This window comes from Grus americana, chromosome 22, assembly GCF_028858705.1.
Source record: "Grus americana isolate bGruAme1 chromosome 22, bGruAme1.mat, whole genome shotgun sequence".
In the NCBI taxonomy this organism is placed as follows: domain Eukaryota; kingdom Metazoa; phylum Chordata; class Aves; order Gruiformes; family Gruidae; genus Grus; species Grus americana.
The window spans coordinates 2,321,235-2,333,356 of NC_072873.1; the positions used below are offsets into that span (position 1 = coordinate 2,321,235).

The 12,122-nt window shown below is 67.6% G+C and overlaps 1 protein-coding gene across 6 annotated transcripts in view; it reads left to right on the top strand.

The window, feature by feature from the left end:
* The window catches only part of ARHGAP23 (Rho GTPase activating protein 23), a 35,907-nt gene continuing 23,785 nt past the window's right edge, over window positions 1–12,122 (top strand). For 2 of the 6 annotated variants that reach the window (XM_054801827.1, XM_054801828.1), the window contains exon 1: window positions 1–95. In XM_054801827.1, coding sequence (XP_054657802.1) covers window positions 87–95 — 9 coding nt within the window. In that variant the 5' untranslated portion in view covers window positions 1–86. Of the gene's footprint in view, window positions 96–1,660; window positions 1,808–5,703; window positions 5,902–12,122 lie in introns of those variants that run through there. The other 4 variants (XM_054801825.1, XM_054801826.1, XM_054801822.1 and 1 more) reach the window with 2 other exon arrangements.

The window sequence follows — 12,122 nt, forward strand, 5'->3', positions numbered from 1 at the left end:
CGGGACCGGCACCGGCACCGGGACCGGCACCGGGACCGGCCCATGGCCCGCGGCCCGCCCGCCGCGCCGGCGCCCTGAGCGGCCCCATGGAGCAGGTAGGAGCGGGCGGGACCGGGACCGGGACCGGGGCCGGGGCCGGCACCCACGGGCGCGGCGCCGTTCGGGGACCCGAGGCTGGGGAAAGCCTCTTACCAGGACCCCCGGCCACCCCCCCCCCGGGGGTCGTGCCTGCTGCCGAGGGGACCCATCCTGCCACCCCTGTGCTCCCCACCTGCTGCTCGGGGACCCCTTTTTGCCTTCCCGGGTCCCCACCCACCTTCCCCAGGCCCCCCCGGCTGCTGCCCTGGCATCCCCCCCCCCGGCACCTCCGCATCTCCCACCTGCTTCCCGGGATCGCCTGCGCCCCACCCCAGCATCACCCACCAGCTGCCCTCAGATCACCAACCTGGGACCCCCAGCAGCACCCCAGCTTCAACCAGGACACCCCCCCCCGACACCTGCCCGCTGCTGGGATGCGCAGCCCTGGGGCTGAGCCCCTGCCCGCCCTGGTCCCCTGTGTCCCATCCCTGCCCCACCGACACCAGCGCTCCTACCGGCTGTGGCACGTGTGTGAGCTCCCTGTGTGAGCACCCATGGGTGCTCCCAGGTGCCTGCTACAGGGGTGGTTTCTGGCCCCTCACCCAACACGGAGGGGACGGGTGGCCAGGAGGGGACGGTCCCCGCTCTGCCACAGGTTTCCATCGCAGCCCAAGGTGTGTCTCGCCCCGCTTGCTGCGAGCAGCGTGATTTGGGGAAGGGATTTCTGCTCGGGGAAGGGGCTGAGCAGCTGCAGGGTGTCTGCTGTGGGGTGTGGAAAAAGCTCGGGGGGGAGCCCGTGTCTGTTGGTCTTTCCTCCTTCTCCCCGTCCTGTTATTCACCCACCAACGCTTCCAGAAGCCGTCCTGGCCGCCGTGCCCAGGCTGTCCTGTTCCCACCACCAGCTCCATCCTTCTGGCTCAGCCCAGATCCGAGCATGGGATTTAATGCCTCGTGTGTGCCCCCCCCGGAAGGGGGGTCAGGGTCTGCACCAGGGCCCAGGGCAGAGCCGCTGCTTCGGGCGTGACACGTCCCCAGCACGCGGAGGGGTTTCGCCGCACGTTGGGGGCCGCGTGCTTGCAAAGCCCCCCCCCCCCACCAGCTCGGGGAAGGGCCATGGCTGTGGCAGGGAAGCGTGCGGGCGTGCGCGCAGCGTGGGTGAGCGCACGCCGGTGCCTTCGCCAGCCCCGCCGGACCCCTGGGAGCTCGTGTGCATCCGCCCCGCTGGAGTGGCGAAAGCCAGAGTGGGGGCTGCACGTGACGTGCTGATATCCCCGACCGTGGGCTGCAACCCGGGTACAGCATCCTCCCTGGGGCACCATCCCCTCTGCACCCAAAGCCCCCCTGCCTGCCCGCTGCCTGCTGCTGCCTGGCGTGTCTCGAGGCTTGCTTTCCCACGGGGAAAAATCCCTCCTCGTGCACATCCAGCTGCAATGCAGAGGAGCTCCGGAGCAGCCCGCGCGCCTTCCCCGCCGCCCTGATTGGCGGCGACGCCTTTGGAGGAGCCGTGGTAATTTTAGGCCGTGAGCGGCAGCAGGTTGGCATGTGCCTGCCGGCACCCGGGCAGGGCAGGCAGGATCCGGCAGCGGGGGCAACCCTGGCCAGCCGCCTTCCCGTCTCCCGCTGCTGGCTGCGAAGGGCCACGGCAGCCGGGGATGCACAGAGCGAGCGGTCCCCGGGGTACCCCAATTCCCAGCAGGATTTCAGCCCCTCCCTGATGTGGGATGAGCACGTAAGTCTGCGCCGGCCCCCCGCGCCCCCCCGCCGTGCTGCCCTGCTTTGCTCTGCCTCGCTGCTGGGTTTCCTCGCCGATCCCATCCCGGATCTCCCTGGCCTTGCTCTTGTTTATCCCCAGACCCACTGGCAGGCAGGGGAAGGAGGGGTTGGGGCCGTAACCCTTTCGTCACTCCGCCGCCGGCTCAAAATGGCTTCGCGCCGCGGTGGCTGCCGAGAGGGGAGAGGAGCTCTTGGCTGAAAGGCGTCTGCCTGGGGCTGGGAGGGTGCTGAGCGCCGGGGCACGCACCCGGCTTTGCCACCCGTGCTGCGGGGAGCCGGGTCTGCGTGAGCCCCCACCCCGATGGGGCACCCAACCCCGGCGTCCCTGTCCCCGGCCCCGCTGCCATGGGCAGGGCACGGTCCCGCTCCGGCCTCGGGGAAGGTGCTGCCGCCGTGCCCTGCCCCGATGCCGCTGCCTCTCTGGCCGCGCCAACCCCGCTCCGGTGCCCTGCTTTTGCTTTTCTTAATTTTAATTTGCAGGATTAGGTTAAAACCCATCGCCAGGCGGGATTCCCCTCTCCTTCCCTTTGTCTGCAGCACGGAAGCAGCTCCGCAGGGAGCGGCAGCCCAGGCGGGCGGGGGGCTCGCGCTCCCCCAGCTCCTCTTCTCCGGTGGCTGGGATTTGGGCTGGGGTGGAGGCCGGGGGGGTTGAGCCGTGATGGATCTGCTCTGCTAAACCGGGCAGGGCAGGCAGCGAGGGGGGGCGGCTGCCTTGGCAGCGGGAGCCAGGATGGTGATTTTCGGCTGGATGGTTACGGAATGGGGTGTGGGGTGAGCGGCGATGGCAGCTCCGGGCTCGGGGACGCCCTGCCAGGGCGGTGTGTGCCGCCGTCCCATCCCTGCACGTGGGGACGGAGGAGCTGGGTGTCCCCAGGGGGCTGCAAATGGGGTCTTGGTGCTGGGGTGGGGCCAGGGCAGACAAAGAGGGCTGGGAGGAGGGAGGGAGCATCAGCAGGCTGGGTGCGTGGCAGCACCCTGCTCCTTGGGGACCCCCGTGGAAGAGCTGCCCCAGGCTGGGGCTGGGGTTTGGGGGCTCTCCTTGAGCTCTTCCCCCCAGACCGTGCACCCCAGACTGGGGGTCACCCCTAGCTGAGGGTGGCTGCGTCTCCCTGACCTCGCTCGAGGGTCCATGCCTGTCTCTGTACCTTGCACAGAGCAGGGGTCAGGGCCACCGCGGCCACCTCGGGTCACGTCACCTCCTCCAAGAGGGTGGCACTGGGGAGACCATGGGGGGACCCAGGAGTCCTGGGGTCCGTGACCGCGTCCTGCCGCAGTGACTCTTCTGCACCAGGCTCCTGCCTGGCCCACGGGGGCTGCTGGGGGGGTTGCAGGCAGGACGTGACCGTGCGTCCCTTTGCGAGGGGACGTCACAAGAAGGACACCCAGGAGCGATGCTGCCGGGTGGAGAACGGGAGAAGGTCTCCGCTCCTTCCCGTTGACCGGCCGCCGGGAAAGGCTGGATGTTGGTCGGGTCAGCCCTCGGTGCCAGACCTGGCCAGAGGGGACGTTTCCTGGAAAGTCTCTCTGGAGGGAGGCTGCAGTGGAGCCAGCTGGGCTGGCAGGTCCTGCTGCGGCCAGGCAGGGCGCAGGCAGCCGGGCAGGCAGAGGGCAGCTGTCCAGTGCGTCCCGGCGGGACCTGGAGCTGCTCCGCTCCACCGCAGACGGGAGGTGGCCAATGCAGGGGGGCTGGGGATGGAGGGACCCGCCGGGGGGTGATGAGTGTGGGCGGAGGGCGGCTGGAGACGGGGTGCGGGCGTCCGGCTGCGCCCTCGCAGGGAGGAAATGTCCCGTCACTCACATCCGATTGTTTGTTCCCTCCAGCTGCTGGGACGGTTCCCGGGGCAGGGGACAGCGGTGGTGGCAGCGCTCCCGCGGGTCCCCCTTGGACGTTGGCACCCACATGTTTCCAGAGCACGGGATCCCCCATCCCACCACCCACCCTGTTGCTGTGGGTGCTGTACCCCAGGGTGGTGGGTGCTGTACCCCAGGGCATCCTGGGGTGGCCAACTGTACCACACCTGTGGTTGCGTGTCTGCGGCTGCGTGTGAGGTGTGCGGTGGTGAGCAGCGCTGCGGGAGCTGGCAGCCAGGACATGCCCATAAGCAGGATCAGGCCCCACGGCTTCTCTCCAGCCCCAAGTTCTCGGCGCTTCCGCAGCGGCAGCCGACGGCTGGGTCATTTATTTTTTCTGGTGGTGCTGAGGTTTCTCCAGGCGCCCGGAGGAAGTCGTTGTTGACACAGACTTTCTTAATTGTGTTATGGAAAACTTGTGCTCGGCGGCTGGGTCTGCGTGGCACGGTGCAGGCTGGCATCCCCGGGGTGTGCGGGGCAGCACGGGCAAACCTTGGGTGCGGGCAGGGAAACGGCGGCTCAGGAGGGGCTCGGCGAGCGGGTGGGGGCCAGCACCATCCTGGGCGCAGGGTCGTCGTGTGGATGTGTCGAAGCCCTTGGCACAAGCCCGGGCTGCACCTTTTGTTTGGCGTTGGCCTGGCACGAGCGGGAGGTTGTGTGTCCCCAGCATCCTCCCAGCGCCCCGGGGTGCTCTGCGGATTTACGCCTGCAAGCGGCCAGCCCCCACAGCTCACCCCGCTGCCCGGCCCATGGAGCCCTGTCCCTGCTGGGGACCGGGGCGAGGATGGTGATGCCCACTGGCAGTGGAGGAGCCACCTCAGGGTGCCACAGTGGGAGACTGGGAGACCATCCTGCTGTGCCCCCGGCTCCAGCCCTGGTGCTGCCGCGGCCGTCCATCCTCCCCACCCTGCGTCCCCGTGGGCCGTGGCCGTCATTCCTCCCTGGTTTCCTGCGCCTCCTCCCACTTTCGTGTCGCATGTGGCTCCATTTCCCCTCCAGCGTTGCCCCCCACTGCCCCAGGGCCAGCACTGGGTCCCGGCCGTGCCCGCCCCATGCCGTGTCCCTCGGCCGAGCCCGCGGTGACTCAAGGCTTGTGCCACGGCGTCGTGGCCACCTGCCGCCACCGAAGTGCCTTTGAGGTGCTGTTTTGCACCTCGAGACTTGGGTATGGGAGTTAATTTACTCGGCGGCTGCTTAATGACGCCTTCGGGATGCTCTTCTGTGGTCCAAGAGGTCTGAGCCGGGCCAGGCCCTGTCCGGCTGTCCCCGTCCCTCTGTCCGCCAGGCCAGGCTCCGTCCGGCTGTCCTGCTGTTTCCCGTCTTCGCTGTTTCCTTTCCCCGTGGGTCTGTGTCAGCCTTTGTCCCTCCGTCAGCCCCAACCCGGGTGTTTCCGTCCCCGTGTCTGCCTGTGCCAGTCTCCGTCAGTCCTGTCCCCCCGTCCTGGCGTTTCCTGTCCGTGTGTCCTTCCGTGCTCCTCCTCCCGCATCGCCTGGCCTCAGCCTCGCCCTGTGGGTCCCCGTCCCGCTGTCCCCGTCCCGCTGTCCCTGCGATCCCTCTGCCCACTCCCTCTGTGCCCATCCTGGTCGGTTCTGCTCGTGGCCCGTGTCCTTCTGTCCTGCCTTATCCTGTCCTGGGTGTCCCCTGTCCATCCCTGTCCTGGTCCCTGGCTGTCCCTTGCCTGGTCCTGGCCCCCAGCTGTCCCCTACCATCCCCGGGTGTCCCTTGCCTGGTCCCGGTCCCTGGGTGTCCCCTGCCCATCCCGCTCCCCGGGTGTCCCCCGGTCTGTGCCCGCTCTGGTCCCCGTCCCGCTGCTCCATCGGTGCCAGCTCCAGTCCCGCTGTCCCGGTGCCCGCCCCGCTCCGGTGGCCGCGGTCCCTCCCGCCGTGCCGTGCCGTGCCGTGCCGTGCCGTGCCGTGCCGTGCCGTGCCCCGCCCGCTCCCGCCCGCCGCCGCGGGCGCCCGGAGGAGGCGGAGCCGTAACCGGGGCCGGCCCAGCCCGAACCGAGCCGTGCCGTGCTGAGCCCAGCCGGACGGGATCGTGCCTTACTGAGCTGAGCCAGGCTGGTCCGGGCTAAGCTGAGCCGTGCCGTGCTGAGCTGAGCTTTGCTAAGCCGGGCCGGACCGAGCCGAGCCCGGCCGCCGCGCCCCGATGAATGGGATCGCCTTCTGCCTGGTCGGGATCCCGCCGCCCGCCCCCGCGGTGAGCGGCACTGGGTGGACTGGGGAGGCTGTGGGTGCGGGGACTGGGGGAACTGGGAGATACCCGGGGCGCTGGCAGCGTGGGGCTGTGCGTGGTGCTGGGGTCTGGCAGCGGGGCTGGGTGCTGGGCGATGCCCGGGCTCCTCGGGGCCCATGGGCACCCCTGGGACGGGACCGGGGCAGAGCCGGTGCCCAGGGGTTGGGGGCAGCAGAGCTGGAGGGGTCTGGCCGCCTAGGCAGGGCTGCGTGCCGCGGGCAATGCCGGCTGCGGTGGCTCGTCACCGGTGCCCAGCCAGGGTGACGTCGTGGCAGGGCGGTGGGGTGAAGCGCCTGGATCTGTGGGGTGGAGACCCTGGGGCTGCTGTTCCCCTTCTCCGGGACGAGACCTGCAAACGCCCACGCGTGTTTCCTCCGAAACTCTCGGCTGGGCTGTCTCCTTGTGGGTCCGGCTGCTCCATCCCTGCCAGCTCCATCCCTGCCAGCTCCCGGCACTGTGCAGGCAGCAAACTCCCCCCCCTCAATGTGCCCATAGCCCCTCAAGGTCGTGTCGTGCCCCTACGTCTTGCTCCCCCGGCTCCGAGCAGCCCCCCGGCCTCGAAGCAGCGCGGGTGTTTGCAGCACCGCTGACCCGTGCTGCGGATGCTCCTCCCGTGGCGTGGGCACCGGCAGCGCCGGACTGGAGGGTGCTGGGGCGATTCCTGTCTCCCCTGGGAGCAGCGTGGTGCCAAGGACGGCCAGCCTGGCCGCCAGCTAAACCCCTATTTCCTGCCCATTTTGTGCCAAATCCCAGCGAAGGCTTTGGGTGGGGATGAGGATGGCACTGGGGGACCTGGGGCCGGTTGCGGGGGGCACGCTGGGGTTGTGCCCAGGCAGGGATGCGGGCCACGGTGTCGGACTGGCACAACGCCTGCTAATTTGAGCCGAGGTTGCACGTCCTCACCCCAGAGCTGAATTTGGCCTCTGTTCCTCAGTTCCTGGTTATTTGAACTCGGCTTCCCTGGCCCGGCAATGGGGCTAATAACCAGCCTCAAAGGATTAATTGGGGTGTGCGAAATGGTTCAGATATGAGGAGTGCTGCTCGTTGCAGCGGCTGAGCATTAATCATGGTTTCTCTTAAGATTCCTCCCTGCTTACTCCGTACCGCTGAGTGCTGGCGTTTGGATTTTCGGGGGGGGGGGGGGGGTTCAAGTCTCAAAATCTGCTCCTCTGCTGCATTTTGGAGTGAAATGTGCCCTCCTGGGAGGCAGCACCTGGAGCGTGGGGGCTTTGCTCAGTGCCCACCTCTGCCCCCCGCTCGCTGGGTGACTTGGGGGGGGGGGGGTGGTATTTAACCGCCGCTGCCTCCCCCTGCGCATCCGGGGAGGATGGTGGTGAGGAAGGCGCTTTGCAATCCTCCGGCGAGGATTTTGTGCTGCGTAAGCAGAAATCCCGCCCGACGGCCGCCCCCGGGGCTGCGTGGCAGGGGCTGTGCCCCACCGTCCCCAGGCCTTCGGCCAGCGGCTGCTGCCCTTTGTCCCTGCGTGCCTCTGCCTCCGTCCCTATTTACAGTCGCTGTTCGGCAAATTGAGTTTCTTAATGCCTTTTTTTTTTTTTTTTTCTCCTTTCTTTCTGAACCATGAACTTGAAAGACAGGAAAAGCCTGTGCTCGGGGCTGCTGCCGCAATCCCGCCTTGCAAGCGCGAAACCTGGCACCGGCGCCAGGTCGGGGCACACGGCGTGATGTCGTGCCGGGGTCCGGCTGGTGGCATCAGGGTTTTTGGAGCCGCGGGTCCCTGGCCGCGTGGAGGGCTCTGACCTCACTGCCGCTGTGGTTTTAACCTTGACGTGTATCACGCGCTGTGCCCGGCCGGGAGCTCTGGCACCCGTCTTTCGCGCCGCTGGGGGACTGCTGGGTGATGTGTAGTGTCCTAAACCCCCCCCGGGGCTGGCAGCGCTACCCGGGTGCCGTCACCAGCAGCGTCAAATGCCAAGGAACCACCGCCGGGCATTATTTCAGGCTCGGGGACCGTGGGCTTCAGGGGTTTGATGTTGCAAATCTGGCAGGGGTGACGTGGGGTGACAGCTCTGGGTTTAGGGTCAGAGCGTGGGGGTTGGCTCGCGTGCCCCCCGTGGGGTGTGGGTGCTGTATGACCGGCTCCCGGGAACGCTCGGAGCCGGCGGCCGCGACCTCTCCCCAGTTTGTGCGGAGCTGCTCGCTGGGAGAAAACACGGAGGGATGGGGGTTGTGCTGGGAAGCCACCGAGCCCCAGGGATGGCCCTTTATTCTCATTAAAGGGAAAAAAAAAGATTAGGTTTCAAGTTGGTGCCGTCCCATTAATAAACCAAGTTTGTCTTCAGCAGGCAGCAAGACCTGATTTAAAAAGGAATGGAGATAGATGACCTATTTTAAGCTCTCAAGTTGGAAAATATCGACCTGGCTGCCTCTAGGCCGCGAGCGGCGGGGCCGGCTGTGCGAGCTGTGCCGTGCCGCGCCGCCTGCTCCCAAAACCCGTCCGGCTTTCCAGGAGCCGGCCTGGCTTGGGATGCCGCAGGTTGCAAACCACGGTGGCTGCTTTAAACCTGCCGCCGACCTCCTGGCCACGTCCCAAACGTCTCCGGCACTGGCTCAGAGCACCCGAAGCGGCTGACTCCTTTTCCGCGGCTGCTTATCCCCAGGATTTCATTAAGTCTTCCCTAATTGACTTCTCGGGCCGCGCCGCAGCGTGCACACCTCCGCCGACGCGGCTGCGTGTTGCAAGACCCGCGGCGTCGCGGTCCGGCTGGTCGGTGCCACCGCCTTGGTGGGAATCGGCCGGGTGCCCGGCGGGTTTGGTCTGTGCCGTGCGAAGCCACGGGGTCCCGTGGAGCTGATTTCCCAGGGTGGGAGGATGCCAGGGTGGGGGGTCGGTCCCACTCCCCAGCCACGCTGGGAAAATGGGAGCTAGAGGGCGAAGCTGGAGCTGGGCTCTCCCCGGGGAAAGGAGGTGGAAACCCGGGTCGAGAGTCACTGCAAAGCGGCCGAAAGGAAACGCCGGTGACTGTGAGGACTGATCCTGCTCTTGCCCTGGGACCCAGCGGGGTCCCCTGCCCTGCACCTGCAAGCGCTGCGCTTGCTTGAGACCCCGTTGCAGCAGGAGGGAGCCGGGGCTGCAGGGAGCCGTGCCGGAGCCGGGGTACGGTGTAGGTTCCTGCCCCAACCCCCGAGCCCAGCCGCTGGCGCATCCCGGGGCGGGGGGCCGGGTCTCCCCCAGGATGGGCAGCCAGGCAGGTCCCGGGGCTCTGGGGCTCCCCCCCCACCCTGCCACCCACGGGGCAGAACCGGCTCTGCCTTCAAACATCCACCATCGGTGGCACCCCCAGGGCAGCACCCGCAGACCTGCACCGCACACCCTGGGGTGCCCGCAGCCCCCCCACCCACCCCCCCCAACCGCTCCGATGGCAACAGTGGGTCCCTTGATGGGGCCGAGCACGTGGGGCGGCCCCGGGGCGGGTGGGACGGAGCCCGGTGGCTCCAGGGGACAATCGCGCTATTGTGGCACATAGTGGGCTCTTTTTCTGCCGTGCGAGGCGGGGGGCCGGCCTGCGGTGCCAGCGCTTTCGGGGGGAAGCGTGGTCCCCGCCGGGGCTGGCGGTGACTGGTGTGGCACCGGCAGCGGGACGCTGATGTCCCCGGGTGGGGGACAGCGGTGGGGTGGGGAGGCAATGGAAGGGGAGACGGGCTGGCCGTTTGGCTTACGGGTGCCTGTGGGCTGCGGGAAAAATGTTGTGAAAAGCCATCGGGCGTTGGGGCTGTCCCCAAAGCCGTGTCCCCAAAGCCGCCTCCTGTCCTCGCTGCGGCCAGAGGGAGGCTCAGGACCTTGCTCAGCTTTCTATTTTTACCATCCAGCGAGGGATGCAGGATTTGGCACCTCTGTGCATCCCCTCCCATCCGAGCATCGCCCACCTCTGCACTCCCTCCCGGCCCTCAGGCTGGCCCTTGTCCGTGGGCAGCACCCCATGCAGGTTCCCGGGGGTCCCCGACATGTGCCAGGGGGTCCCCCACGTGCGCGAGGGGTGCACGGCTACGGCCCCCACCCCGGGCCCCCAGCCCTGAGCAGAGCAGGGGCTGGAAGGAGCAGGCAGCCTTCCCCTGACCTCCCCGGGTAGGATTTTCCGCCGTGGAGAAGCGGGAGCAGAGCGCAAGGTGCCTCTCGGAGCCACCGGAGGAAATGGCTCATTGTTAGTCCTGCTGAAAAAAAAGACACCCAAAAAATTGCAATAATGAGGCCAGCTTCTATTTGAGGGTTTCCATGGGAAAAACAGGAAACGGAATCCTGTTACTTTTCTAGGGCTTGCTGCCGATAACGCTGTTTTTAGGACAGGGCAGAGAATGAGGAGGAGGAGCTGGGGATGAAGGCAGCCCCGTCAGCAAGCCCTCATCCCCCCTGCTCGGAGGCTGGATCTCACTTCCTCGTGGGCTGGGAGATAAAACCCCTCCTCGGCGTGTCTCCGCGTTGGTGTTTCCCAGCCTCTCCGGTGCCAGGCACATCCCCACTGAGCGCACTCCTGGTGTGGCTCCGACGTGCGTCCCCAGCCCTTGCGTCCTCCTCGGAGCCACCTTCCCCACCAGCACCGTGTGTTAAGGACCAGCTGCGTGGGCGACCCGCAGCCCCCGGCACGGAGGGGGCTGGCGCGGGGGATGCCCCGGAGGAAGAGGCCACGGGGCTTTGCTGCAGGACGGTGGCACCGTCAGCACCATAGGGAGCCAGAGTTAACGGGGGACGCAGCATCCCCAAAACTGCCTCCGGCTGGCAGAGCTGCCCCGGGATGCGGTCCTGGGAAGCCACGAGCATCCCCTGACCCTGCAGGTCCATCCCCTGCGGGTGCCTCTGCTCCGGGGCCGGAGGTGCTCGGTGGGCTCTCGCAGGCAGACCGTGGCACTGGACGTTCGGGAGGGCCGAGCAAGAGCCGCATCCTGCCCTGGTGTCGTGACGTGGGGCTGTGAGCGGAGGTGGCACGTGAGCCGGCGGCGTGGGCAGGCTCCACGCGTACACGCTCGCATCGTTGCAGTGGCGTCAACCTGCGTCGCGGCTGTGAGTGGGGACGATCCAGCCCCAGGAACTCGACCGGGGATGCCGGCAGCAGTGGGGACCAGCAGAGCCACACAGCCGGAGAGCCACGGTGGGCACTGGGGCTGGCAGGAGGGGTCAGGAAAGGGGACGAGGCTCTCTGGCTGCATTCCCAAATTTCTCTCAATGTGGCATCAGGGACCCCACGGCCGGGCAAGCCAGAGCCCTCCAGAGCTGCCGCTTTGAGACAGGGCAGGAACGAGAGCCCTGCGGAGCCGGGGCTGCCATCCTCGGTGCGGAGGGAGCTCGGTTTGGTCACGGTGCACCCGGGAGGGGATGGAGCCAAGCAGGGACGTGGCACGGGCTGGCGACGAGGCTGCGACGGAGACGCTGTCAAGATAAAAGTTTGCATTGGGAAGGAACAAGGCGATTTCCTTCCCTGCGTTAACACCCAAACTGGAGCGGGAGGAATGTCAGAGAGCCAGTTTGCGGCTCCTCTGGCCTTCTTGCCAGGCCGCTTCTCTTTGGCACTTGGCTTGGTGTCACCTGGGCAGCGTCACCCCCCCGCCCGGCTGCTTCGGGTGATGGGGATGTGGGTGGGGGTCCCTGGCCAGGCAGGTGGCTCCGATGCGGGGTGGGATTTGGCTGCGGGTCAAGCTGTGGCAGTGATGGGTGCAGCCAGCCCAGCTTCTCCCGCAGGACCCCTGTCCTGTGCCGTCCCTGCAACCCCACCCCTGTGCTCAGGCTGTGGGTCCCGGCGGCCGTCTCCGGTTCCCCCTTGAGGTCCGTGGGGTTTGCCTGGGTGCAGCGGTGCTGTGAGCGGCTCGGTGGGTGCTTGGGTGCTGCTGACAGCCGGGCGGTGGGAAGAGAGGAGACTGTTGGGCATCTTAACGGATGCTCAGAGCAAACCCTCCTGTCCTGACAGCCAAAAGCTGTCCCCAGGATTCCCACCCTGCCTACGGATGGTGCATCCATCCCGGTAAGTCCCTGCTGGGGCCGGGACGTGGCACGGGGGCTGCCGGCAGCCCGGGGAGTTACTGGGAGCTGCCTGGGAGGTTTCTCTCCATCACCGAGGTGTTGCTGCCTCCTGTTCCCAGTGCTGGTGCTCCTACGTGGGATGTGTATCCGCTCCCCAGTGGCTCCCAGCCCGCCTCCCTCCCGCTCCGTGGGGGATGCAGCCGTGCCATCATGGGTT